This window comes from Bactrocera latifrons, unplaced genomic scaffold (genome assembly GCF_001853355.1).
Source record: "Bactrocera latifrons isolate USDA-ARS-PBARC rearing strain unplaced genomic scaffold, ASM185335v1 scaffold_41, whole genome shotgun sequence".
Classification (NCBI taxonomy): Eukaryota; Metazoa; Arthropoda; class Insecta; order Diptera; family Tephritidae; genus Bactrocera; species Bactrocera latifrons.
In genome coordinates, this window is record NW_017537057.1 from 25,125 (window position 1) to 52,485 (window position 27,361).

The 27,361-nt window shown below is 35.3% G+C and overlaps 6 protein-coding genes across 7 annotated transcripts in view; 3 read left to right on the forward strand and 3 right to left on the reverse strand.

Annotated features, from left to right (window-relative positions):
* Positions 1 to 49: 49 nt before the first annotated feature.
* On the forward strand, positions 50 to 1,781 carry LOC108972571 (cytochrome c oxidase subunit 5B, mitochondrial). Its single transcript, XM_018939205.1, has 3 exons — positions 50 to 274; positions 1,085 to 1,258; positions 1,377 to 1,781. Exons 1-3 carry the CDS (start codon positions 193 to 195, stop codon positions 1,481 to 1,483), a joined length of 363 nt encoding a protein of 120 aa, XP_018794750.1. The 5' UTR covers positions 50 to 192; the 3' UTR covers positions 1,484 to 1,781.
* A 393-nt stretch (positions 1,782 to 2,174) lies between these two features.
* On the forward strand, positions 2,175 to 2,986 carry LOC108972580 (cytochrome c oxidase subunit 5b-1, mitochondrial-like). Its single transcript, XM_018939215.1, has 3 exons — positions 2,175 to 2,413; positions 2,474 to 2,650; positions 2,771 to 2,986. Exons 1-3 carry the CDS (start codon positions 2,308 to 2,310, stop codon positions 2,872 to 2,874), a joined length of 387 nt encoding a protein of 128 aa, XP_018794760.1. The 5' UTR covers positions 2,175 to 2,307; the 3' UTR covers positions 2,875 to 2,986.
* LOC108972579 (tRNA (adenine(58)-N(1))-methyltransferase non-catalytic subunit TRM6) lies at positions 2,904 to 4,539 on the reverse strand. Its single transcript, XM_018939214.1, has 2 exons — positions 3,525 to 4,539; positions 2,904 to 3,392 (listed from the first exon to the last, which is right to left on the reverse strand). Exons 1-2 carry the CDS (start codon positions 4,474 to 4,476, stop codon positions 2,971 to 2,973), a joined length of 1,374 nt encoding a protein of 457 aa, XP_018794759.1. The 5' UTR covers positions 4,477 to 4,539; the 3' UTR covers positions 2,904 to 2,970.
* An 863-nt stretch (positions 4,540 to 5,402) lies between these two features.
* Positions 5,403 to 8,480, reverse strand: LOC108972578 (protein CNPPD1). Its single transcript, XM_018939213.1, has 4 exons — positions 8,199 to 8,480; positions 7,844 to 8,137; positions 7,053 to 7,175; positions 5,403 to 6,986 (listed from the first exon to the last, which is right to left on the reverse strand). The coding sequence occupies exons 1-4, from the start codon at positions 8,271 to 8,273 to the stop codon at positions 6,099 to 6,101; spliced, it is 1,380 nt and encodes a 459-aa protein (XP_018794758.1). The 5' UTR covers positions 8,274 to 8,480; the 3' UTR covers positions 5,403 to 6,098.
* A 226-nt stretch (positions 8,481 to 8,706) lies between these two features.
* LOC108972583 lies at positions 8,707 to 11,601 on the forward strand. Its single transcript, XM_018939220.1, has 3 exons — positions 8,707 to 9,631; positions 9,697 to 11,195; positions 11,257 to 11,601. The coding sequence occupies exons 1-3, from the start codon at positions 8,851 to 8,853 to the stop codon at positions 11,425 to 11,427; spliced, it is 2,451 nt and encodes an 816-aa protein (XP_018794765.1). The 5' UTR covers positions 8,707 to 8,850; the 3' UTR covers positions 11,428 to 11,601.
* Positions 11,602 to 13,739: 2,138 nt separating this feature from the next.
* The window catches only part of LOC108972581 (transmembrane protein 65), a 42,216-nt gene continuing 28,594 nt past the window's right edge, over positions 13,740 to 27,361 (reverse strand). The window contains exons 2-6 of one of the 2 annotated variants that reach the window (XM_018939216.1): positions 15,085 to 15,210; positions 14,840 to 14,881; positions 14,722 to 14,789; positions 14,259 to 14,462; positions 13,740 to 14,187 (exon numbers count right to left, since the gene is read on the reverse strand). In XM_018939216.1, the coding sequence (XP_018794761.1) occupies positions 14,077 to 14,187; positions 14,259 to 14,462; positions 14,722 to 14,789; positions 14,840 to 14,881; positions 15,085 to 15,210 (551 nt within the window). In that variant the 3' untranslated portion in view covers positions 13,740 to 14,076. The remainder of the gene's footprint in view (positions 14,188 to 14,258; positions 14,463 to 14,721; positions 14,790 to 14,839; positions 14,882 to 15,084; positions 15,211 to 27,361) is intronic. The other variant, XM_018939217.1, reaches the window with a different exon arrangement.

A 27,361-nucleotide genomic window follows, 5' to 3' on the forward strand; every position in this document is an offset into this window, starting at 1 on the left:
ATCCCCACCGCGGAGCTGTCAATTTGACTTTTCACCTTTTCAAGCAGCGACGAACAGCGAGCCAGCGAGCTTGTGTGTGTTGAAAATTACGAAATAAATCAAAGTTTTTGTCAAAAATCGAAAATTTGTGTGATCGCAGGTCGCGAATATTTGTTGATTTGAAATCAAACTCAGTAGTTAAATTACACAAAAATGGCTTCGGTTTGTGGGCGTATGGCTTTGCGTGCGGCGACACGTCAAAATTTGCAATACACTCCAGCGCGTTTCTGTAAAAGTAAGTGAAACTTGCGGAAAGGCACATAAAATGAAAAAATCGTAATGTAAAGGCGTAGCGCCTCCATATGTCGGGATGATCTAGGAAGAAGCTATTAAAGCTGCATTACCAAAAGGTTATGGCACTGCGAACTTTTCATATGGCACCTATTTGACAGTTCGCACGCATTTTTCTCGTGTGACGAGTACATCTTAGCAAGAGCGGCAGGGTCGGGGTGTGAATGTTACGTAATGTAAAAGAACACAGAACTGGAGTTTATAAACTTTTTCATAAAATTTTATAAAAATTAATAACTACAAGCAAAATTTTCTATACTAGCAATTAGAAACTCTATGTTTATGTAACCATTTATTGACGGCTAGTCGAACGTTCAATCACATTATCAATAGATTTTCTCGGAACCATTTTTTTAAATTTATCTTTGAGTACAAAARTATTAAAGTAATGTTTTCTTAACTCATTTGTATTTTATTAGCCGACGCCCATTATGTCAGATAACTATAATGCAAGTCGAATGTATTGAAAGTCCCCCGATGACCGCAAACTGTTTATGTAACTTTTACAGTTGAGRGTTTTTTTTATTTTGTTTGACACAATCATATGCCAATATGCGATGTTTATTTCATATACGTATTAAAAAATAACAAAGTCTATAAACCAATGAAATGCATTTTTTATGTACTTAGATGCTAGGCTGTTATACACCCCCACCTCTCTTTAAAAAGCAATSAAATATTTATTGTAATTAATTAATACATATTTTTATATACATTTGTATACTAGTATATTATGTTATATTTTTCATTGTAGTGATGAACGACCCTTTGGAGCACGCTACCGGTATTGAAAAGCGTGAACTGCTGGCCAAGGCYGCTGGTAACGATAATCCCTTCGACATGAAAGTGTTCAAGCGTGGCGCTGGCACCAAAGATTCCCCCAACCTGATACCATCAGCATTCGATGCCCGTATTGTGGGTTGCATCTGTAAGTAAAACCACAATTATCAAGTAAAGATTTAATGCTAGTAACAAACTGTTCTAAATAATTCTTTATTTCCATTTTATTTCGGTTAACTGTTGCTTATSATCCTCCTGCATACCAGGCGAAGAAGATCAAACCTATGTTCAATGGATGTGGCTGCAAAAGGGTACACCAAAGCGTTGCGAATGCGGTCATTGGTTCAAATTGGTTGAAAAGGCTCCTGTTTAAATCAAATATTTTGATAAACTGCTAATTTCATTTTACTAAGCAAAAAGTAACCAAATAAATTCACAAAACCAACCACAAAACTCTAAAATAATAGTTAAATATAAAACCGAGAACTTAATGCAAGAATATCAACGTTTGAAAGAGTTGCAAGCTATGTTGGATGTTGCTTTGCTAAAGCCAAAAAATCACCACTGGCATAGAATTACATAAATAATTAATAAATGAAATAAGAACACTGTAATATTTAATGTTAAATATATGCGATGAATAGAGCACATACTACAGTGTGGAAGAGAAACGCCCTGTTTTGTTATTAATTTACACCAGTGCATTTTAGTTTTTGAAAGGAATTATATCGCTATATTTCTTTCTGCTCCTTTATCCTTAGTTGTTGAACGTGCTTTCTTTACGAGTTAAGTCTTCCTTAGTTGCCACTGCAGTCGAGTCGTTTTTGAAAATGCTGAATAAATGCATATAATTTAATTAATAATAGATTAGTTATAATCTTTCAATACCACATAGGCTGAACTTAATTAACCACAGAAAAGCCGTTCCCATGACGTCGGGTCTACGTAGCCAGAAAGGGACCGGATTTTTATACGGTCAAGACGATCTACAGAATTCTGCCGCTACAACAACCGCTGAAAAATTACTTCAAATAAAGGAGACGCAAACATGTTTTCGTGTAAAGTAGGCTGAGCATTTATTATAAAAATTGATTATTTAAAATTGAATTAGCGGCGAGTAAGAAGGCAAATTTGAGTCTTTTGATTTTAGCTGTAATTACAAATAAATACTCTTAAACACTTACATCGGCTAAAGTAATGCCGTCAATAACAATCAACTGTTCGCTTGCACTTCGGAAAGCCGCTCGTAAACTCATTTGCAATTCGATTCGCCGTATCTCAAGTACTAAAATATGTTTAGCGGGTGCGTAGAGACATATTTTTATTAGATACACGCTTAATTTAATAATAATTTCGCCCAAAGAAATGAACGACCCCATGGATCACGCAACTGGCATAGAGAAACGTGAGTTAGAACAATGGAAAGCTGGTAATAAAGATCCTTGGTTGCTCGATACGGTCTTAAAGCGCGGACCTGGCACCAAGGAGCAGCCAACAATGATACCATCTGCATTCGATGGGCGTATTGTGGGATGTTCCTGTGAGTTGTTAAAGCTATGTTCATTTATTTTGAAAAAAAAAAGATGTGTATAAGAGACAGTATGTTCATTTATTTTGAAAAAAAAAAACAATTGATTGGCTCACCATCGTTTCTGATTAGGTAAGGGCAATCGCTTTGTGAACTGGATGTGGCTTGAAAAAGGTGCGCCAAAACGTTGTGAATGTGGATTCTACTTCCAATTGAAAGAAGTAAAGCCGGTTTAAGACAATATATAAGCAAGAATGACCAAGAGTAATTTGCATACATACATATGTTTGTATTTAATTGTAATTAAATAATGATCATKATAAACTAAAACCCTAACCTATAGTATAACCGCTCAATAAGTAGCCACTATTACCATTCATATTTACTTCCGGATGCGTGCGATTAGGCAATATTTGATAGTAGCGTAACCAATTTGAAGTCAAATGCAGATTTGTGGCATTTGAACTGCTCTTTAGCTCTACATGCAAATCCATGAGTAGCTCTTTACTTTGACTGTACACAACAATCGGTCGGGAGGACTTTACAAATGGTAATAAAGCTTGTACTATGTTGCTAGGATGCTCCTTGGCAGCGATTATAAGCCCATCGAATTTTGCGCGCATGAGTTTACAGGCACGACGGTTTTCCACTTGCCATTTCTGTGTTTGCACTGGTATGTTAACAGATGATAGCGGAGGGGTCGTATTGTTTTCGCCATTGCTATCACTACTGGTAGAAGACGTTGTTGTGGGTGCTGTAGATCAAACGAATTTTATATATTTACTTCTTATCTGCAGAATATTGTATTTACTAACCCGCATCACCATCGTTCAATTTTTGTTTTTTACTGCTAGGTTCAATCTCTTCTAATGGTGTGCTTGGTAACCCGCATCACCATCGTTCAATTTTTGTTTTTTACTGCTAGGTTCAATCTCTTCTAATGGTGTGCTTGGCTCTGCTGCAACTTGCGGGCTTTCCGGACCTTCACCCTGGTAATACTCACGTAACACGGAATACAAATTTACCGAGATGCAACGCTGCAATTGCTCATGTGGCAAATTTAGGGCGAGYATAGCTTGCTTTTGCGGCACATTACCGGGGTGCATATGTACCAATGTTGCCTCGGTACCAGCACCAATTGAATTCAGGAAACTAGCTGGTAACAASCCATTTGTGCCACTTTCGTACATCAAGTAGTTGCCAAATGCGCTCACGCCCGAATAGGCGATTAATTGTGAGAGTGTGTCCAAACGCATGCCCATCACTTTGTCAGCATCTTGTCGATAGTAAATCTCCGTAATTAAGCGCAGTGTGGGTCGATGTATTTGCACAAATTCAAAGTATTTCTTCTCCTTTTTACGTAAATATTTTTCCTGGGAGTACTCGGTCTTGGCGTGAAATGTTTTGGAATTTTCCACAATTTTCTCAATAATTTTAGTCGACTCACTATGTTGTTCGCGAAGTTCCTCGATATCYTGTGGTTGCAACGCTTGCGAATCACCATCGTCAATTATGTCGCGATTATCAGCACCACTTGCCGATATACCCAAACGATCACGTATGTCGCGCATTTCCAATTCATTACACAGCTCTAGTGTGTGTAGACGGAGATTACGTTGTCCACGCTGCTTGGAAGGTGTGGTCTCTTTGGGACACATTTTGAAAGTGGCACTGTAAGGTTGATCCAAAAGCCCGCGTAATTCCAATTGCTCTTTACCCAACATGGATGTTGTATCCAAATTGCCGAATTTCTGCAATTTAGTATACTTTTGTCGCTGAATTACTATATAGTCGCCCAATTGAATTTTAGGSATTTCGCTGACTTCAGTTTTTGTCATGGTATTATTTTATTGTTTAATATATTATGGAACCGCACAGAARAACATAAACCGGGCATAAACACTTGCTGACCGGAATGTCAAAAAACCAGCAGCAACACGTGAACATAAATTGAGTTACCACTGTATTGAAATCAGGGGTACAATTTATCTGTTATAATTTAATATATARAGTTGAAAGTTTGTAACTATATAAATTTTAACTCTTAGATATTTATATTTAGAAAACGTAAGCAATTCAAAAAAATATAAACTTCAAGTGACGAAAATGAAGATGTGGCAAGTTTACTTCCAGGCGGAAGGAAGCGTATAGCTGGAAATAAAAATTTATTCTTTTCTTTAGTTACGGTACTTTGGTCGAAGAATTGTGAAGCTTCTCTAGTTTGCGCGGATTTAAAGCTAAATATCTTTTAAATTAAAAGCAGAAATAATAAAATATTATGTTATGATTGCATTTCATTTCAATAAGTGAAAAGTGTGTTATATTCAGTGAGAAGGCATTTTTGTATGTATTTTTTTTKTTTAGTAAAAGTGAAGTGTAAGGAAACTGAATTGTGAAAAATTTAATAAATGTGTTTAAAAAGTGTAAAATTTTTTCTTTGGAATGCAAAATGGCTGCTGCTTCAGCTATTACTGAAAACGCACACAATCGCGAGGTAAGTCCGCATATATTTCAAATTATTTATTCAAAACATTTAAAAAAGTTTAGGCAATACTTTTTATAATCTATGAATATAGGTATATTTCGTGGACTAAATTTATAAATAAAAAATCTTGTGTAACCTTCTGGAACAATGTAAATGTGCAAGTCCAACATTGTATCTGTTTTAAGGTCAGCCTTGTACAAATAAATATGTTTATAATGAATATGTTGTAAATGTTATCTGTATGAGCATTCTACTTACGAAATAATGAAAAAAAATAAGTCTCGTGTTTCTGCGGTTTTATTAAAATATGTATATGCTTGCTATTCAATTCACTCTCTACTTCAGCATAATATTTAAAATTATTTAGCTTCAACCATCATTTTATACAATATAGATATATTATAGTTTGTGCAGTTTTTTATGCAGTAAAATATGAAATCTTAATTCTTTACACATTGTGATCACTTAGTACAAATTACTTCAATTAGTAAATCCTTATTGAAATATATTTTTGTTTTTGCATTTTCGATTTTTATGCACACGTTTTTATTTCGATTTACATCCATAGGCTTTCAATGTCTAAGGCTAAGCTCTTTCTTGCTCGGTTAAAATAATTAGGTGGTAATAAAAGGCGCAAATAAGGAATATTTCATGTATTGTTAAAATTATTAGTGATGACAATATGTTTGCATGTGCAACATGTCAAACAATCGTCTTTATAAATATTCAAGTATATTTTTTTAACTAAGTTAGATGCATATATAGTGTTAATAAAATGATAATTGAAACTCAAATTAATTCAATAATCGATTGCAGTTACATTTTATATATAAAAATTTCGCTTGTCTATCTAACAGAAAGTTGAATTCATTTAAAACAAACGCAAAAATATAGCGAATGTACATATAATATATCCCTCGCTGATGCGTCCTTTAATATATTTAGTTCCACATTTGCAAGGGCTGTATGCATAAGCTAAACAAATTTAAACCAAGCTAATGGAAAGCGCATGTAAGTTATTTGAGTGGCTCCACTGAAAATGTGCCAGAATACAGATGTATAGTTTCCGGCGTTCCAGTCTCTCAAAACGGGATAGCGACTTTCATATATTTTCTTTTCTATTTTATCGGGTGTGTAGTTTCTTTCATCCAATTCGTCTAGTAATCGTAACCAAGCACTAACACTATTCTCCGGATATTCTTCTTTAAAAGCGAACCAATTACCAAAATGTATCGTATACCAGGCATTCTTCRATTTCTTATTTCCACTCACAATGTGTTGCGTTGCATCGGGCAATGTCAGGCGTGTGGCACTCTCAATTTCATGTTGACGTTGACGTACAGCCTCACGTTGTGCTTCCAACCTATACTGGCACTCCAACTTTAAAAGTTCTTCTTCCACATTTAGAGCTGAGCATGAAGCATTGAATACGTTTTCACTATCTAGAGCTGTAGCTTGTAGATCTGTTGACGTTGTTGTCATTTCCGTTTTATTAGTGCGCCTTTGACGTTGTTGAGCATTTAATTGTGTAGTAGCATAATCAACAATGGGTGGTGGTGGTTGTTGTACTATAATATCATCATTCACTACTGTAGACACAGCCTTACGATATAGTGAAGTTCCAGGAATTTGGCTAGCCACAAAGAAGGCACCAGCTATAGTTATAACACTTGCTGCATAACTAATAGCCATTACAGCAATATTATTTAGTATGAATTTCGCCAACGTAAACGATGGTAACATTTGTCTTAGTTCAGTGTATGTCAGCCAACCACGCCGCAGTCCTTCACGCCGTGCGAGATGTTTCTCAATGCTACTCAATTTATTGAAAAACTCTTCATTCGATATGTAAATATTCCATTCCTATTTGTGGTAATGTAAAAATTTTTAAGCATATATACCTTGTATAAAATAGTTATTTATACTTACTATAGCACACAGAAATTCCAACTCTAATTTCTTCAGTCTTTTCTCAGTCATATGCCCATCCTCAGCCCAATCACTCAAATAGATTTCCTCATCATGACCAGCATAGAATTTTGTCGAAATCATCTGCAGATTATAAGGAAATATATAATGATACTTCATAGATTATAAAGATATATAGGTTACAACTACAATAMTACATGTCATGTATCCCATAAATAAATCTAGACCAAGTACATTTATATGGTAAACTAAACAAAACGGACAACAACAAATCAGAAAATAATTAACAYAAGTCAAAACAGATAACACCGCTCTAAAATTACCATAAATATGCATATTTTCAATTCGTTTATCAGTTTTGATTTTTCTGCCTATCAATCTTAATTGCATGAACACACAAAAAAGTTATTCTAATAGGCGCATTCAATTTGTAAATTTGATAAGAATATGTTGTCAAGCGGTTAATCGTTTAAGAAATCAATTGACATCAGTTTCTAAATTATAAAATGTGAGTGTTAGACTGAGGTTTTGAATGTGGTTAGAATTTTTTTCAAAATGACCTTCAGGGTATAAATTTATACATATATAGTGCATGTATATAAACTTTTAAAGAAACAAATGAAAAGAGACAACAAGTCCTAATAATATGAAAGTTGGTGAATTTTGTTGCAATAACAAAGTAGACATTGTGGCTACTCAACAGGTTGTCAACATGTCTTGCGTAATGACTCACAGCATTAGTTTAAAAACAAAAACTTCTCAACCCATTGCTTTTGAATATAGGTTCTTACCATTGATACAATAAAAAGCTCCTGTGGTGTTATACGCAGTACGTACATAGGATCAGCCACATTCAAACGATCCAAATATATTAAAGCCATTATGAGTGAACAGGGAGAAGCATGTACACTACCAGCAGCAACTTTAGTTAAACGTTTTAGAGAGTGTCCCTTATGAGGCGCGGAAAATAATTCGGAAGCATATTCGGCGAGTGGACGGGACATTTCCATTTCCTCGTCGAGTGTATCATCACCGAAGTAAAGTGATTTCCGTATACGATCGATGTATTCACCATGAGGCATCACCTGCAAATTCGAACCTTTAAAATCTTACTCACACATGTCACTAATTTGCATTTTTTTTTACCTGACTCGCCTTTGTGGTAGTGGAGTGTGAGCCACCATTGTCTTTGCGCTTTCTGGCGCTACGCCCAAAAGACATTTTTACTACGTCGTTTAATAATGATAGTTCTCGTATTTTGTTTGATACAAAATTACACTGCAAATTTGTGCGTACCAATTAACAAACAAAAAATTTAATGCAAGAAATGAAGTTATAGTTGAATTATTTTACAGATAATGCTTTACAAATCAAAACAAAAAACTTTCACAACACCGTGTGGTAAATTCTACACGATTGTGAATGACAATTTCGCTTCACATGTCTTTCCTCAGCGGAATGGTTCGGAAATGTTTGTAAAATTTGATGGTTCTGCCAGGGTTGCATAAAATGCAACGTGCTAATCTTAAAAAGGTATTTTGGTTTTATTTTTTAATTTACTAAAATATTTGTATATAATATAAGAACAATATAATTTTTTATTTTTTTCCCATCCATAAGTAATCTTACGTATAACTGCAAATCGATCTTATCTACTTATTCCAACAAAAAATTTATTCAGAAATTCTTGTTAAGTCAGACATAGGAAATTTTGACATTTCTCGTCCTACCGCGAAAATTAGTAAACAAATGTGCGATTTTAAATTACGTCTAAAGGTATTGTAAAGTTCTTTAAGTTATGGGTGATTTTAAAGTGCCAACATGTGGGAGCACATCAATGTCGATAACTACCTTGGATCCTGTGGAAGCGATGGACATAGATGAACAGAGTGAATATGTTTCTGATGAAAAGGAAGATAGAGAATTTGAGAAACTACTTTGGTCTATAGATGATGACACACTCTTCCASCCACTTGGTTTTACAAATCACGGCACCGATGCTGGGAAAACTGTATTTGTAACGTGGAATGAAGAATATCTGCTCAATTTTGTATTCAAACGCTCAAAGCGAACGAAGAAAATTAGTTTGACAAAAGTACGTTTGCCAATGCCTTCAGGAGAAATAGTAAACGATATGTTTATACTCGAATTGAATGCCTTGTTACTTATGCGAAGTGGACATGTATACTACTTTAGTTCAGTAAAATCCATGCATGCAGTTGATTGGATCAATGATACTGGCGGTGGAGTACGTTGCATGGCTTTGGCGCCACCAACGGGATTTAGTTGCATACGTTACCTAGCAACAGAGAAGTCGCTTGTGTTAGAAATGTATCGAGATGTGCCGGATATAGGACGTAATGCACCCGAATTATTGCAACGTTGTGATATAACATTTGATGACAGAAATATTTTCAACTGTACTTGGGAGGATGAACGTTACACACTTGTATCTCAGCTAGTAACGGAATATAATTTGAATTTTCTAAAGTGTGTACTTATGGAGGAAGTAGATTTAGAGGTCGGACAATGGCTACACATATTTACGGTATCCAGTAACGTATTTGCATTGATTGTAGGTACTTGTTACGATGCATTGGAAAATGATTAATATTTGATCGATAATGTTTTATTTTGTTTTTAGCCACACCCGAGCATAATCAAGATGATATTGATAAAAATACTAGCTGTGAATATAATATACAGTTGCTCTGTACTTAYGCCACCAATGTTGAGTCTGTACAAATAGACTGTGTTGAGCAGCGTTGTCTTATATTTCTGCAATGTGGTACCATTGATATCTGGTATTACTCACAGATAATTTGTGGCTTGCGACGCATGCAACATCACACTGGTTCGCAATATAGTCACCAAGTGTATGCCGCCAGCACACGCTGCTTCTACTTTACAGACGAAGAACAGGTGGCACARCTGCACTTCAGCTATAATGCCAAAACGGACTGTTGTCGTGTCGAAGAGACCTATAAAGTCATACCTGGCATGGTAGCATGTACTTGGGTAGAGACTCAGAGACAGTTGATATGTTTAAGTTGCAATAATATATTTTATAAAATTACTTTTGAAGCAACAGTCAACGCCAAAGCGTCCAATGTAAGCGCAAGTTTTTCGGAAGCGGTAAATACGGAATATGAGAATTTCCAAAAGTTGTACGAGTTGACACCAGCTCGATTGTCGCGTCTACTCGCACGCGCGGAACTAGTAGATGAATTGACACGGTTACCGACACAAATGCATGAAGATATCGAGCAAGAATGTGTAAAACAACAACTGCTTGCCGTCGCCTCAAATCGTCACCTATATCGGTTCATCGCGAAAGCGCGTTTGGTTTACACTGTACAATTGCCCACGGCATTACAGCGAGATGTGATTATAATGTATGCAAATAATTATTACCAACTACATCATGACAGTTATGTCGCACTTATATATGTGCAAATCAGTAAGGACGATGTTTTGCACGGCGGTGACAGCCTTTGGCACTTGTATATAAATGTTGATAGCAGTGAGAGCTATATGCTGCACATACCCAATGCGCTACTAGAGCAACAATTATGCATTGTGCTACCCTTAAAGCGAACTGAAAAGAAGCTGCTAGCAGAGTTCGAGCTGAAATTGTACACGCTAGTCTGCTTGGAGGCCGATTTTGTAGCGGTGTCGTTGCCCATTGATTTGGAAATAAATGGTGCTACTTATGCTGAGCTCTTTACTAGCTATAAACGTTGTGTGACCATTTGCAACAACTATGATATTCAAAAGTTAATAGCGAATTTCTTAAATCAGACGCGGAAAAAAGACAATAAAGTGAAAGTGAATGAAGTAAAGCAATCAACTGAGCATGAAGAGCATTTATTGAAACATACCTTGCACCTGCCGTCCACTTGTCCTTTCAGCAGTATTGCCAAGTGTGTCAATGTGTCTAATGTAGAGGCACAAAGCATTGAATGTTAYTTCATGTCAACAGCAATTAAAATTACACATATGCTCGAGGAGAAGTATATAATTTTGGAAAGTATGGATCCAGTAGCTTTATGTTGTCTCAAACTTCATTTAATAAATAGCATACCAGAATTGCTGGCGAATCGTGATGAAGTTGGTGCAAGCGAAAGACAACAAAATCTTATGGTAAACATTTATTCTAAATACCTCTGTGAAAATATTTATATGTAMATATTTCAACTTTCAGCAACTGCAATGTGAATTAACGCAATGCACAAATGCGCTGCTGCAAGCGCCCGCGCATGATGAGAGYATGGCAAGCAATGATAGTGGCACAGCTGCACATTCGATGGAGCTGCAGCAGTTGAAAAACATTTATTCTAAATTTCGTCAGGATTTYCACAAACTATACAGCTGATAGTGAGAGAAGCAAAGTAACTGTTACTTATTCCATCTCGTGTTCTGATTATCGTTTTTGTAATAAACTACATTTGTAATAAAAAAAAATCATAATGAAGCAGCCGTCTAGTGGCTGCTATAAAATTCTATGTAAGCTATTCGATATTGAATTTTTTTTACATTTTATTCAGCAGTTATTATGTTAGCATATATATGTGTTTTAAGAGTATGAATGTAAGTTATAAATATAAATATTTGCTGCGAAAACAATCGAAAATTTGTGTTGATTTTGTAATTTGGTTTATTTATGTAGWATTAAGGGGTTGTTTTTGTTTTAACGGTTATCAGTCCCCGTTGGGATGGTGATAGTTATCTGTGTTGTCGTCGATGTCATCTAACAGGAGGCCCAGGAAACGTGCTGTTTCGACGGGGTCGGACCAGAGGGAAAAGGGTGTTAGATGGGTGGGTTAGTATTAAGGGGTGTCAAACTTTACTTGTGTATAKTTAAGGGGTATATGCCTATGGAATGAAATAAAATATTAAATTATTTTGTTTATGCACACATTTATTTTTKAATTATTTTAACTACTCTTTTCACTACTAAATTTAAGTCTGTTTTCTAACAAATGTCTGTGTTTTTAATTTTTGCTGTTCCACTACTTGTATACACATTAACTAACAGTATATTAAATTTATTATGGTTTTTTGCCATTTATAAAGCTCAATTGAATATTTCTACTAAAGTAACATACGCACTTACTGTTATATAATTTTATATTCGGCTATTGCTTACTTCAGATTTCTAACCTCAATGATTGGTGTCTGTTAATTTCKTTCTACTTGCTTTCCCATGTTTGGATAATACTGCATTTGAGCAATTCGAAATTTTATTTGTGTATATTTTCGTATTATTAAATAAATACACACATATGTATATGCAAGTATTGAGTGTGAAATTTACATTTGAAGCTGTACTGAAATATATTAATCAGGACGGGCTGACTTGAGTTCCCTGTTAATTAATAAAGGGCAGGATTTAGATATACATTGTCATGTTTGTTTGAGAATTGTTTCCAGTTTAAGCTATACAGTTGGCAGTTTCAAATCTCATTGATTTATATGTTATTTAAAATTCTATTWTAACCTTAAAAAGTGTGAAAGATAAGAATTAGTAGAATAGTATTTTTCAGCGAATAAAATTTGTTAGACAATAGCCGAATTTTTAATGCATTCCAACTACAATAAAGCAATTTTTAGCGCTACTCTAAGAGTCTGCAAGTTGAAAYTAGTCTTAACCTATAAAATTTAAATTTCTTACTGTGCGCTAATGCTAATAAAATATGTTTGGAAGACAGAAAATAATTGAAATTTAGCTCTTAGTTAAGTTAGTTTAATAAACTAGAATTTTTCAAGTGCTTAAAACTAATACTTTTCAGTTAAATTTTTAATGGTTTCTAAATATTTCTCCATACTTCATATATTGCTCTAGGAGAGTGTATACTATTTTATTTATTTTTTACTTATAAGTATATATTTTTTTTAGCCAGGCTTAAGCCCTTTTTTCTGGCTGTAGACAACAATTTAGTTACTTTCGGTAGATATTACCAATTTCAAATAGTGTTTAACATTTTTTCTAAAAAAGCGATACATAAGTTGAAGGTACACGTGTGATTAGTGTAAGGCATATAGTTAGTTGATTGAATAGTTAATTGGCAAATGAGTTATTAAATGAAAAAGTTGAAAAATGCAGGAAATTTTGTGATTTTTGGGTCACCTCGTTTAGTATGAGTTTCATAATCTTAGGTATATAGTGGAGTACAGCCAGCTCGATCTATTTTGAAATAAAAATGATACAACTCTTGAAGTGTCATGCCATGACACTCGAAGTACAGATAGATAAATCTAAAAGTAAGGTGATATATCTATTGTAGTATTATACCAGGATATTCGAAGTATAAATATGGCCACGAACGTCTGAAGAATTTTTATGAGAAGTTTTTTTATATTTATTTTACATTAAGTTCATTTTGCTGTAATTTACAGGCAAAAAAAAAGTGTGGTCAAGCAGTGAAAGATAGAATGTGGTCTCAAAACACAATATAAAAAGAAAAAAAGCTGTGAAAAAATCAAATAGATGTATGTATTTTAACAAAATACGAGCTCACCTACTAATCAAAGAAAAATAAAAGAGTCAAATACAGAATAATTCTTAAAAGTTACACACATATGTTCGCTTAAAATTTGAAAATAAAATTGTTAGACAAAATTATAGTAGACACAAAAGTCAATCGCACATAATAAACGTAAAAAATCATACACCTAAATACATATACCATATACATTTACTATGCATGTATACAAACTTAAAAGTAAAATGTATAATTAAAATTAAAAAAAAATCAGTTTTTTAATATTATTGAACTATTTTTCGTTGACATAATTAACTATATATGTACAATATGTWCATATGYATGTATAGTCTTCWCCCATTTATTGCATTTGAGTCTGAGTCACACCAATTGATTTTAGCAACCTAACCTTATTATTTAAAACAAATATACCAATTTTATGCGAATAAAATAAAGCACATATCTATATATACATACGTATGTATATTTAAAGTTTGGAACGGAAATAAAAACAAAAATTAAACGAAGAATTTAGAGCCTTAACAGTTTTCGGGTTGTGCAGCCGTAACTTCACTTGGGTCTTTCTTCTTCATAAAGAGTAGAGGAACCATGCCTAAGAGACAACCGATTGTTATGCCAACAATGCGACCCTAAAAAAAAAAACGAAACATATGAAAAGTAATTTTGAAGAAGTTTGTGACACTTTATCTGTTTAACTTACCAAATTGGCTGAGTGCCGACTGGATTTCATTTCCATTTGAACTGGCGTCAAATCGGGTAAACGGAAGCCCATCATTTCGCAACCACGTTCCACATAGTACGCCGAACCGATGCCGAGTATATCGCTGACAGTGTTGCCGAGACCAGCGGCGGCCATCGTTGAGATGCACATGAAGGCGCCAAAAATGCTTTCGATTGAGTCGCCCTGCGAGAATTAAGAGAGTAAGATAATTCTGTGGATCAATTATGAAGTTGAGGAAAAATATTGAGTGAGTGAAGTGAAGAAGTAAAATGCTTCAGGATTTTTTTGTTTTTGTTTTCTCCACTATTATTTTGGAAATATTTTGTGCCGTTAAAATAACAAGCTATTTTTATACTCAAACAGAACATTTTTCCATGCAGAAAATTATTATTATTTTTGTTTGACATTTCGTAAAGAAAATGAATAAGTAAAACATAATTACCGCAACTATCATGACGAAATTGTCCAGAAAGCCAAAAGCGATGAATGGCACCGCGTTCACTATGCAAACTGTAAAGAAATATTAGTGAATTTTCAAAAAAAAAACAACAAATACTTACTTCGTCGCAAATCCGACATCGTGGGAGGTGGAGCTTTGGCCGCTAAATTATTGAAATATAGTGAAATAAAATACAAGAATTATTTATTAAAATTAAAAAAAAAATTATTTTAAATTTTCATTTTTTTTTTAATTTTCATAAAGCATTTCAAATTTAACTAACATTTCAAATTTTTGCGAAAATTCAAACGAAAGTGTGTTAGTGCGCGGCTTAAGTGTTATGGTTAGTTTCTTTGTGAATTTTACCCGCTCTTTGTTTGAGCCAATCCTCGGGAAAGGCGCAATAACGGCCTGTGGGATCAACTTCGCCCAGTCGSGGCACCTGCGAGGGGCGGCCGAAGCGTGTGCGCCATTGYGTTGCTGCCAGTTTGCCTGTATATGGTTCAAGTATGCCATGCCGTGTGTGTGTGTGCGTGAGCGAGGCACGARTGCGTGTGTTTGTTGCGTYSATTTTGAAGTTTAATCAAATTATTTCATTTGTGTTGTCGTTATTGTTTTGCCAGCCAAGTTGTCATCAACGGCAGCAGGATAAGGCAAATCGATTTTGTTGTTGGTGTTGTTGATGTTGTCGTTATTAAAATAAGTGATCATATTGTGATTGTGTTTGTTTGTGCACAAAGGTAGCCATTCATAAAAGTTGAAAGGGGGGAAAATAAAATTAATTAAAATAAATTGAAACAATAGAAAGCGTAAAATTGTATTTGTAGAAGGAAAATGTATGAATTGTTGGAAATGTTTGGTTGGTAGAAGTTTTTATAAGCTAGAAAAAAGTTAGTAATACTTAAAAATCATAGAATATGCAGTTATTGCAAAATTTATATTTGTGTGGGATAGTAAATAGTGTAAATATTATAGGAGGATCAGCATCAATGTAGACTGATATATGTACATACATGTACCCTTATTAACAAATACTTGCGAAATCTTACCATGTTTTGTTTTTTTTTATTTTTTTCACTGAAGTTCGATTCAATACTATTAATAATATATATATGTATGTATGTATGTAAATCGAGTCAATGACGATATCGAAACAAAACTTTGTACAAATAATGCCTTTCAGAACTAAAAAATATAGGCATGGAATAGGAAATAACTTTTCAAGTAATCAGATACACAACATGTCAAGTATGGAAAAAATTACTCAAACCGTAAGATCTGGTATTGAAGTATGACATTGAGAACAATTTTAAGCAATATTTCCCCAAAACCCCCGAAGGTTGACTTTTCATTACTTGTATAGGTCAATATGTATTTAAGTTACTTTGATGTACATACTAGCACATTTCAAAAATACTTTTAAAACTTTATACTTATAAAGAGGAGAAAATCTTGGACGCGCACATTAGGGCCACACTGCCGCCTATAAGCTTGTCCAAAGCGCAGCACGCTTATACGAAGAGAGGTTAGGAAGGGATTGGACTCCATACATTGGTATTTAATATCGAAATGGCTCTTGAATATAAGGAGTACGCTCTTGTAGCATTCCTGGAAATTTCTGCTATACAACGCTGGATCAGAAGACTTTTGACCTCTAGGCGGATAAGAGCAGAATGGAACCACGCTAAAATGCCCACAGAAGTCTGTGGAGGTGGAGTGCTATCTCGGCTTCTAAGGACATTAATGGTGAATAAACTGCTAAGGAACTTGGAAGGCGAAGTCTTTAAGATAGTTGCAGATGAGGACGACATTTCCATCTTAACAACGGCTAGGTTTTTACGGACCATTAACAGTGTTATGACCACCACTCTCAATACAGTCCAGAAGTGGGCATCGCTAGCGGGTCTGGGGTTAAACCCAGAGAAAACGGATATGCATGTGTTCACAAGAATGTACAAAATTTATCTATGGCGGTCCTCTTCTATAAATGGAACACAACTCTCTCTCAARGACCGTACCAAGTATCTTGGTGTAGTCTTGGACAGCAAACTGCTGTGGAAGCACAACGTGGAAAAGATTTCGGGATTCTGCACTGTTAGTCTTCCGATCTCGRGGGTATTACTTTTCTTATTTTCTTAATCCCGAAATTTCGGTATTCTGTAAAATTAATCAAAGAATGCCGAGAGTATTGACTTTCTTACATCGACATTGAAGCATACTTTTGAGTAGGATTAATATACATACATACATATGTAAGTACTTCAGCTAGTTTCGTGAACTCCAAAATTTCAAGATTCTAAAATATTTGTTTTCATCTCATTTTCTAACACCGATATTTCGGGATTCTAAAATTTTAGACTCTTGATTTCGAGAGTAATACTTTCTTATAACGGATTATGTTTTAAGTTGAGATGAGAATTATTAATATTAACGCCTAAAATTATTATATTTTAATCGGTATTCCAAAAAGGTCCACACGAGATCGCGAGATTCTAAATCTCTTTGCATAAAAAATGCACAATGCTTATTTCAAACGATTAATAAGCTGTTCTCAATCCCGATTTTTCGGGATTATACAATTTTAATTTCGGGATCTCGTAGTATTACGTTTTTTACGCTGAGATAGAATATGCTCGCCAAACCGTTTTTATTTACTTGTCAAAAACTGTAACGGTATTTATGAATTGCAGTTGAAGCACGCGGCTAAACTGGTAAAGTGAACAAAAGGAAGAGAAATATGGGGGATAAACAAGTACTAAAGCTTAAAAGTAGAAGAAAATCCGCACCAGCGCATAACAACGGCAAAACGACACTTTCAAGCGCGACTAAAATTATTATAAAGACAACTTAATCAGTGCGGACAATACGCGCATAGCCTGCTGCCTCAGCAACTATTTGCATAGCTGTCAGCTGGAGAGAAATTTGCATTTGAAACGCTGTAATGATGTAGTCGCGCTCTTTATGAACCATAAACATATGTACTATGTGTATAAGTATGCATTTTTGTGTGCGTTTTATGTGCAAAACATGCAAAAAAGCTAATTACTGGAATGTCGCGTATACGCCATGGTGCCACTTCTTGGTTTTTGCGCCAATTTTGTCGGAATAATTTTTATAACTCAAAAGTATTAAGCACTTAATAGCAACATATACTTTTCGCATCTACTTCTACTGACAATTTCACTTTTAAGCATTAATTTAATGGCCAAGTGGCGTGTGCTTATCCATGACCCCAGCCTGCATAAATAAATATTTATTTGTGTATAGCATTCGTTATAAATAAACAAAGCGACAGTTGTGGCAATTAATTGTTCTGAACAGCACGAAATAATTAATGACGGGTTGGCGGCTTAAATAATTAATAATGTCGGTCGGACAATGAGAAGTGATAAAGATAACGGATGTGGGTATGGGTGGAATGATAAAATTTGGCTGTAGGAAATTATCTCTTCAAAGCATGGAATATGACAATTTAATTTTCGGATTACATAAATATTAAAGCAAGAATTTATAAATTGCTCAATTAAACAAATTTGAAATGTTAAGAAAAGACGGGTATTAAATGTGAAAAGGATTGCATTTTCCAATGTAGAAGGTAGATAAATGTGTAGCGCTGACTTTGAAAGCAAATGAAGAAAACATTTGGAATTTTTAATTTCATTGGTTCTCAATGCCAAAGTAAATGCTTAATTCGAAACAACTGTCTTGGGCCTTTATATACATATGTATATCATATTCTTGACTAGAAGTGCCACCTAATTTGACTCGAAATTGACCATTTACTGGACTGAACTGGACTTTTTCTTCCCAAAAATCTTTCACCGAAGGCCATTCCAGCTGAGGCTTATGACAGTGCAAGAAAAATTGGACTAAGCGTTGGCATGCTTGTATTAGCTCAGGAGTATGTTTTGAAAATTTGTATTAAAATTTGTGAAAATATACTTTTTTGTTAGTCCGGGTCAATTTTGATCAAATATAGGTATGTCGTTTTTCGTAAAATATATTCTAAGAAAATGGTCTCTGAGAGTTTATAAGTACAGAAGCCCTCTTTTTTATGCGCTAATAAGGTTGTGTAAGAGAACTACATTGTGACAAAAAAGCACCCGGAAATTATAAATAAACTCCCCGGGTAACAGATATTTCAAAACAATGAAGTTTTCTAAGTTGGTAGGACTATCGTTAACTACTATGCCAAATCACAAGCTTACGTGTGGTATAAACCCTCAAAAGACGATCGTCGAAGACATGCCTCGTTTTGGATGGCTTTCGTCCGCTTTACCTGATGAAAATATTAAAAGAATCAGGAATATGGTGCCTGAAAATGGTCAGGCAACTGTTATAGAAATCGACATCTTTCCGGAGTCCATTTGCATGATTTTTAGTGGATACTTTGGTATGAAACGTGTTCCTGCTCGACTCGTCTTCGAAAAAGCTGAATTTTTTTCAAAAAAGTACCGTAACAGGTCTCTTTGGGCATGCTTGATTGTGCGAGTTCCGATCCCACATTCATGGATAGCAGTATAACTGCCGATGGAACATGGGTTTATGACTTTGACAAGCAAACAAGTCAACAATCATCGGAATGAAGGGGAAAAACGAGCCGGGGAGAACATCCGTCAAAACCGGCCAAAATTGTGGAAGAACAATTCATGAATTTAAACCCAAAAACGCAATGAATTCTATCGATTAACCACAGTATTCGGCTGATTTGACTTCAGGTGGATTTTTGTTCTGAAACTGCCGCTCCTTAGAACCCGTTTTCAGTCGTACGAAGGCATAAAACAAAATTCGCCTTTGAAGGCGACAAACCGATTTCTCAATTCATAGAGTTTTTTTCGATTAATATTTAAGAGTATTAAGGTATCACAAATGACTGTTGCTTTTCAAATAGGATCCTCTTTTGTATCGACCTTCCAACCTAACTTAACCTATAGTAAATATTTTATAAATTCGTTTAGGAAATGTGATAAAGAGGGCGATGACGAAAAATAGAAGCTTAAACGAAAACAAAAATATACAGGGATAATTTCCAGAACCAAATTCAGTTCAACGTTCTTTGTTCGTTTTCGATTACAATGAAGCCACTACCCCCATCGATGAAATAAAATTTTTGTGAAATCTACTAATACACCCACATGTTCCCCGCATCTCTTGCGCTCCATCGCCACAACGTCATTTCCCATTTGCGTACTTGGGTAAGTAATTTCAGCGCCGATTAACCGCCAGCTGCAGTGTCATGTTATTTCGTGACCCGCATTGACTTTGGTGGCACTTAACGCGCTAAACTGTAAAATAGCAAAGCGCATTTTTGCTCGAAGTGCGTGCACTAAACGCACGAAGTCAAAAGGACTCATAATTTGTTGCCGCCATCACCTTATAATTGCACATGAAAACATTCAATTAAACGCGATTTTAGCGCCGTGTGTGGCTTTAGAAACGAAATGTGCTGCAACATGGTGTGGCACAATGGCGTGCGCTGGGAAAATGGCTGCAAAGTGGCAGAGCTATGCTGAGTCAACACAAATGTAATTAACTGCCAGCGCAATGTGGGAATGAAATGAAAAAAGAGGAATTTCACACATGACAAGTTGGGGCTTATGATGCAGCTGAAAATAGCTGATATGTGTGCTTTTGTTTGTTGTTGCTCGCATATGTGTTGAAAAGAGCATGCACTTGGCAGGCAGCCGATGGTAAGATTATGAAGTTGAGAGTTGATAAATAGAAGATGAAATGCAGTCACAAAAGCAAAACGTTGTAGACTTTAAGTAGATAAAAAGTAGATAAAAAATACTCACAGGCCTCTTTTGAATTAAGGAAGTTAATAAACAGATAGTRAGGACTACATAAGAACACATACCTGTCAATCTAGGTTTCTCAAGTCAAAAGTCAGTCCTCCATCATTCTTTCACAGAAAAAGCTTTTTGACACGTGATTGTCTGTCATCGCTGTCTCATCCAATGTTGCACTAAGTAGCGGATCACCCTAATATGCCCACTTCCTGTGTACATTCACTGCTTGTGAGCAGTCGACACATTATGAATGCAGGCAGGCCTCTCGACTTGGCACTTATTATTTCTTTATGCGTATATAAAAAGCCTGCAGCATAGATACGCTTGAGTGCACTGGCACTTCAAACAAGGTCAATGAGTTCAATGCACACAAATTAAACTAAAGTGAAATGTATGCGGTTGATTTAGAGAATTTAAGATTTGTCCAACTTAAATTTTCATAAAACAATAATGCATCTTAATTCCCTTTAATATTTGCATTTTCTTGCTCAAATTTAATTTGCTGAAGATTTAATTTACTATTACACGTTGTTTGGTATTATTAACACCAGCTTAAATATGTTTTGTGTGTGAAACTTGTAAGAGCGAAAAATGTTGCCTAACAGAGGCCCTATTATACAAGTTAAAGTTACTAGCATAATCAGACGTGTTACCGCAGCTGTCGCGATTCGAATGAGATTCATACTCCCTGCTGTATCTCAAGGACAGCGTTCGCACGCCTGTGCTCTACATTCTTTACGAAGCTGAGTTCCCAATAATCAACTCTAGTCCCACTATTAAAGCAACCTAAGCGTATGACAGCGCATTGCTGGCGGAGAGTAGCAATTATACTGACGCCTCAAGGAAAATGCAAACGCAATTGACTGCTCGAGAACCAATGCTCACCAAATGGAACATACTGCAAAGCCTACCAGTGGTGTATATCCTCAGGTATGAAATATGTCCCCAAATGGATATCAACAAGGTCATTTAATGTGCTTTTCAGCATGTTCGAAGAGTTAGTTGCCAAACTAAGAAACAATATTTGAGGTTTACAATTGATGAGAGGGGTGCATACAGACACCAAGTGAAAATCAAAAGAATCCAATTCAGGTTAAGGTTTAGCAGCTGGGACAACTCTGCTGATGCAAATGTTAAACTTCTTCGCACTATAGTGAGCGCAACTTTTTATGTTAGAAACGATGTTCTCCATCGAGACCTACTCGATGAAAAAGAAGTTATAGAGGATACAAAAGGACCCGGAAATTGTAAATAAAATGCAAAACATTTAATTATTCATCAATATTTATTTTGTCACCTTCAAAGTAATCGTCTAATACACTTGTGCCAACGATTTTTCCAGTCCGCAAAACACTTTTCATAAGCTCTTTTTGGGATGGTCTTCAGCTCCTTCAGCGAATTTTGTTTTATCTCTTCGATCCACTGAAAACGGGTTCCACGGCGCGGCAATTTCAGTTTTAGGAATAAGAAAAAGTCACTGGGAGCCAAACCTGCTGAATACTGTGGTTTATCGATGGTGTTCATTGCTTTTTTGACTTTAAATTCCGTCACAATCGTGGCTCGATGCTGTGGATAGTTCCTTCACAATTCCCGCCGTTTTCAACGGAAATTCACAATTCAGCCAAATAGAACTCCTCTGTCGCTCTATAACAAATTCGTGATGTACCAAATCTTGTTTTTTGAGCGGTTTTGGCGTGTCATGGCGTTTTTTGGTTTCGGTTTATTTGTTTGCTTGTTGATCTCATCGATAGTTATAAAGCTCTCCATAAATGTGGGATCGGAGTTCGCACGACTCACTGAATCACCGTAAGCGTTTTCCAACGTTCGCAACGATTTCGCTTGCGGAATTTTGTGTAGAAATACAAAATTTGAGATAAAATTCGATATTTTAATCTGAGGTGCACCGACTTAAGGAGTTGCTGTAAACAAACTGGTCGGCAGATCGTCCCATATTTGGCATAGTAATTAAGGAMAGTCCTACCAAATTAGCAAAATATAATATCTCGACCTTCCCAAGCGACATCGCTSCAAGAAGATCCGACATTTCTGGCTCAATGGGTATGTAAGCAAGCAATTCGGGACGAAGAGCAGCTAAAGAGATTCACGAGCTACCATTTCATCAAAAAAAATAAAAATAAAAAAACTACGGTTTGGTGTGTTTTGTGACCCGGTGTAATCATACATAGGTCATATTTTTTCAAAAAGTATGCCGTTGCGTCATGATAACCGAAATTGAAGTTTGTGATCTCGGAGGCATTTGGTTCCTACAAGATGGCACAACTTCCCACACATCGCATTAATCAATGCATTTATGGACAGACCACTTAAGAAAGCTGCCAATTTCACTTTTTGAGCCGGCCGATTGGCCACCAAGGTCGTGTAATATCACACCATTATACTTTTTCCTGTAGAGATATGAAAAGTCTAAAGTCTATGCGGACAATCCCGCTTCGATTCATTCTATGGAGCAAAACCACATGGTTGTCATTAGCCAGTTACTAGTACAAATGCTCGAACGAGTCATCGAAAATTGGACTCAATGGATGGGACTTCTGAGACGTAGTCTCTCCTCCTGAGGTGTACYATGAACCATCTGAGGTGTAGCCGCGGGCAAAATTTGAATAAAATAMTTTTCCAAAAATAAATGCCATAGAATGTTCCCTCAAATGATAATACACATTCTCCATTATATTTAAAGTTTCTGTATTTTTTTTTTTAACATATGGAACCTCGAAATACATAGATTACCCTTTATTTAATTATTTTCTAATGCGATAAATAAATCTCGCTMAATCTATCTTTTGTTCCACAAACCCATTGGGAGTATTGAAATTCACATAAGTGTAATCTCGCACCGTTGGCAAATATTTATTATTGGCAAGTTAATGTCAAACGATTGACAAAGTACTTCAAATACTTGCAGCCTGTGTATCTAGTAAATAGGTTAAATGGAATACTCAAGAAAAGTATAAAAAGCGCTGACATATAAACATATAAATATAAATCCAGCTGCTACTCAAACTACAGTGATATAGAAAAGGCGTCCAGAAACAAAGCCTTTGAGTGAATGGTTGAGAGCAAAGAAGAATGTAAGAACAAAGCGATACGCAAAAAAAATAAAATATTTTAAAGAGTAAAGTGAAAAGGAGTTCACATTTCAATAAAGTTTCAATTACTTGCAAGACTGGAGTAAAAATACCAATGTTGAAACTAGTAAAGCAGTTGGTAAAGCGGCTAAAATTGAGAAAGGAGAAAAACAACAATTAAATCCTCTTAAATAAATAGCAACTGGCGGCTTTCATTACAAACAACAAACATTATTGGCTCAATCAAGCTTAAATAAATATTACAATATTTATGAGTGTGAGTCAAAATTTATAGCGCGGTGATAGTTAAATTCAAATTATTAAACATTTGTTATCATAAAGCAAATATATTACCACCTGGCAATAAATAATCTCATTTTACTGATACACATATATCCTTGTATACTCCTATGCCATTATTTGCGAACCACACGACTATTAAATTACCGCATGCTATCGAAAGGCGCGTGAGTAGACAGCGGAAATGATAATCGACACGCTGAATAATAATAAATTGCTTTTATTGGCTTGACAGTTTAGCTTAGGTTATTACGGCTGATTCCAAGAACTACACTTCGGCAGTTTGAAACATTATTACCTTCGCTTATATTTATTTAAAAACTGTGTTTTTGGCTCAAAAAGCAAAACTAGTATTACATAATCCCAAAGGATCAGAAACCTCGTTAAGGAATTATACAAAGTCAGCAGCATTAGAAACTACATAATTTAAAGGGAATATGTTAGAAACAACTGTAATATAAATAGCTGAAAAAAATCACTAAAGATTGTATAAAAGCCCAAATATTGTAGCCGAAGTGAAATAAGCTTTTTAGATACTTGCCAAATTTCACTTTCAACGACAATAGAGTTCAGGCTCTCCCTAAAAAAACACTTTCTACCAGTCATGCATGCTTACTTTACTACCCCTTACACGCTAATAAACCAGGGCATACAACATACGCACGTACTCGAAATGACGCCACTTTGTGATGCCGTAAATGCGTACACACCACTGCGTATACGCAACATTATTTCGCACAGCTTTTCCTAGTCATTTGTGTTTACGTGGTGCTCCGCGAATTATTAGGTAATTTGGATTACGACTGATTGCAGTGACGTGCTATATATTCGTACTTGGAAAAGTTCATGTGTGAACAAAAACAATAGCGTGAGAAAAATGCTAAGCTCACATACAAACAAAGGGGCGAATAAAAGTTGCTGATTTGGCTGAGAAACACACGAACATTCTTCTGTGTAGAAAGCTGCAATAGCGAAAAATAACGGCAAAGTGATAATAAAGCAGTCATTGCACTTCATAGCGGAGGTGTTTGCGCTAATCTCAATGATAATTGCATTTTCACTTTGCTTGGAGAGTTTGCTGTAATTTGTTTTCATTAGGCTAGATTGTTGTCACACATGAGTTTAGCATGAAGTTGAGTGAATGTGCAAGATTGTGTGTGTGTATAAGTACTAAAGGCATTGTGGGAATATATCGGGTAAAAGTAATATCATGTTGAGCAGCGGTAATATAAGTTGATGGAAATGAAAGGTTTTAAAAATATGTATTTTCTATTGCACATATTTAGAATAAATTTTAATGCCCTTTTGGCCTAAAAATATTAACTTTAATATTTATTAAGACTATTTTCATTTAAAATCATATTTTCAATACTTCAAGAGAGAAATTTAAATATTCAACTTATAAAAGTCTCAATAAAAGAGATAAAACGTTAACTTGGCTGCATCACCCCAATATACCCTTCACAGGTGCATTTTTTTATTGCATAGAAATGTAAAAAGAAAATATTTATCTTGATCTTGTTTGATCCGTTTCTATGGCAGGTATAAGCTACAATGGTCCGATCTGAAAAATTTGTTCTGAGATTGTATCGTTGCCTTGGGAAATAGTCTATGCAAAATTGTCGTGCAAATATCTCGTCAATGTAAACGTTTTCTATACAAGGAATTGATTTTTATCGAACAGTTTGTATGATAGGTCTATCCTATAATGATCCAATTTTAACAATTTGTTTAGCGATTTTACCGTTGCCTTGGACAATACTCCATGCAAAATTTCGTGAAAATATCCCAACAAGTGAAAAAGCTTTCCATACAAGCATTTGATTTTGACCGTTCAATGTGTATGGCAGCTATAAGCTATAATGATCCGATATGAACAATTTCTTCTAAGAATGTACCGTTGCTTTACACAATACTCCAAGCAAAATTTCGTGAAAATATCTCGCTAAATGAAAAAATTTTCCATACAAGCATTTGATTTTGACCGTTCAATTTGTATGACAGCTATATGCTACAGTGGTCCGATAGCGGCGGTTCCGACAACTGCGTAGCTTCTTGGTGAGAAAAGGATGTGTGCGAAATTCCAGAATGATATCTCAAAAATTGTGGGATTAGTTCGCGTATATACAGACAGATGTACATGGCTAAACCGACTCAGCTCACTACGCTCATCATTTTGTATATTGTATATATTTTATGGGGACTCGACCGTTTTCTTCTGGCTGTTACAAACTTCGTGCCAAACAGAATTWAMAMTGTTMAARGWAMAAAMAAAAAAAAAAAAAAAAAAACACCGGTTTACAGCGAGTGCCCTCCTCTCATTTGAACGTAGACATATCTTTACAGCATCAAACACAGTTCATATTGCATTTGTATTCTCAAAGCCTTTTGGAATACACATATACATACTTTCTTGGTAGGTGTACATAAATAATTTAGCTGCTTTGATTAATTTCCTTACAACAACTTTCTGTTCACTCTCCTCGTAACCTTTTCATAAATAATCACAGACAAGTACAAGGCGTTCACACACGTTGGGCCACAGAGAATTTTCATGATTCTACTTTGTGGTTGCAATGAAAATTTTCACCATTTTAGCACGTAAAATATATTTTTGCCACCGGCAAACAAAGTTCCTTCACCGCAAGGGAGTCTGCTTTCTTAATAACTTTCACTACAAGTTTTTCCCATGAGAAAATTTTCGCACATACTAACACATGCAAGTTTTGAAGCAAGTTTTTTATAGCAGCCAATTAAATACTCGTAAACCTGAAGAATATTCAGCATCTACACAAGATATATTATACTCACAATATATATAAGTACAAGTATAATACTGTTATTATTTGCCTCGCAAGCACATTTGCGACTGTGGGGTACATTTTGCCAATGCTCGAACTATAATAATGGTCACGGTATTGGTGGGTGGGCGCTAAAAGCTCTCTATTGATTTTTGAGCTTAGTGCAATTTGTCAACACAGATGGCAAACACAGCAGGAAACGGCGGTTGGCGAAATTGCCGCGAGTACCTCATGTAAATTAGTGAATTTGCACTGATTATTTGTCTCAGCAGGCAGACAACTTTGTGCAGATGGTAGTTGGTTGTAGTTTAGCGTGAGAAATGTTCAAGAGCGAGAGATGGGTGGCGATATATATCGTATTTCCTTAGAAATACGTTTGGGATTTTTAATTTGTTTCAATTGGGAAAAGGAAACACTTTATGACACCAAACAAATAATTATTTATGTTTTCATGCAGTACACTTATATATACTATACAATTTTGAGGGAACTACATACAACAAAACCACCTGCACAAAATAATTATTTTTCTGTTTACAGTTAAAGTTTGCTCAGCACAAAGTTTGGTAGGAGAGAGCAGCAAAGTAACTTTAAAAGGTTAAAAATGCTATGATGTACATACATCGTGATCTAAAATGCAAAATAACGTATCATCAAAAAATTGACT

Bases quoted from the DNA above. Each gene is read 5' to 3' on its own strand.
- LOC108972580 (XM_018939215.1), top strand. From the start codon at position 2,308: ATGCCGTCAATAACAATCAACTGTTCGCTTGCACTTCGGAAAGCCGCT. The intron at 2,414-2,473 runs GTGCGTAGAGAC...TTTCGCCCAAAG, and splicing joins TACTAAAATATGTTTAGCGG to AAATGAACGACCCCATGGAT. The intron at 2,651-2,770 runs GTGAGTTGTTAA...GTTTCTGATTAG, and splicing joins GCGTATTGTGGGATGTTCCT to GTAAGGGCAATCGCTTTGTG.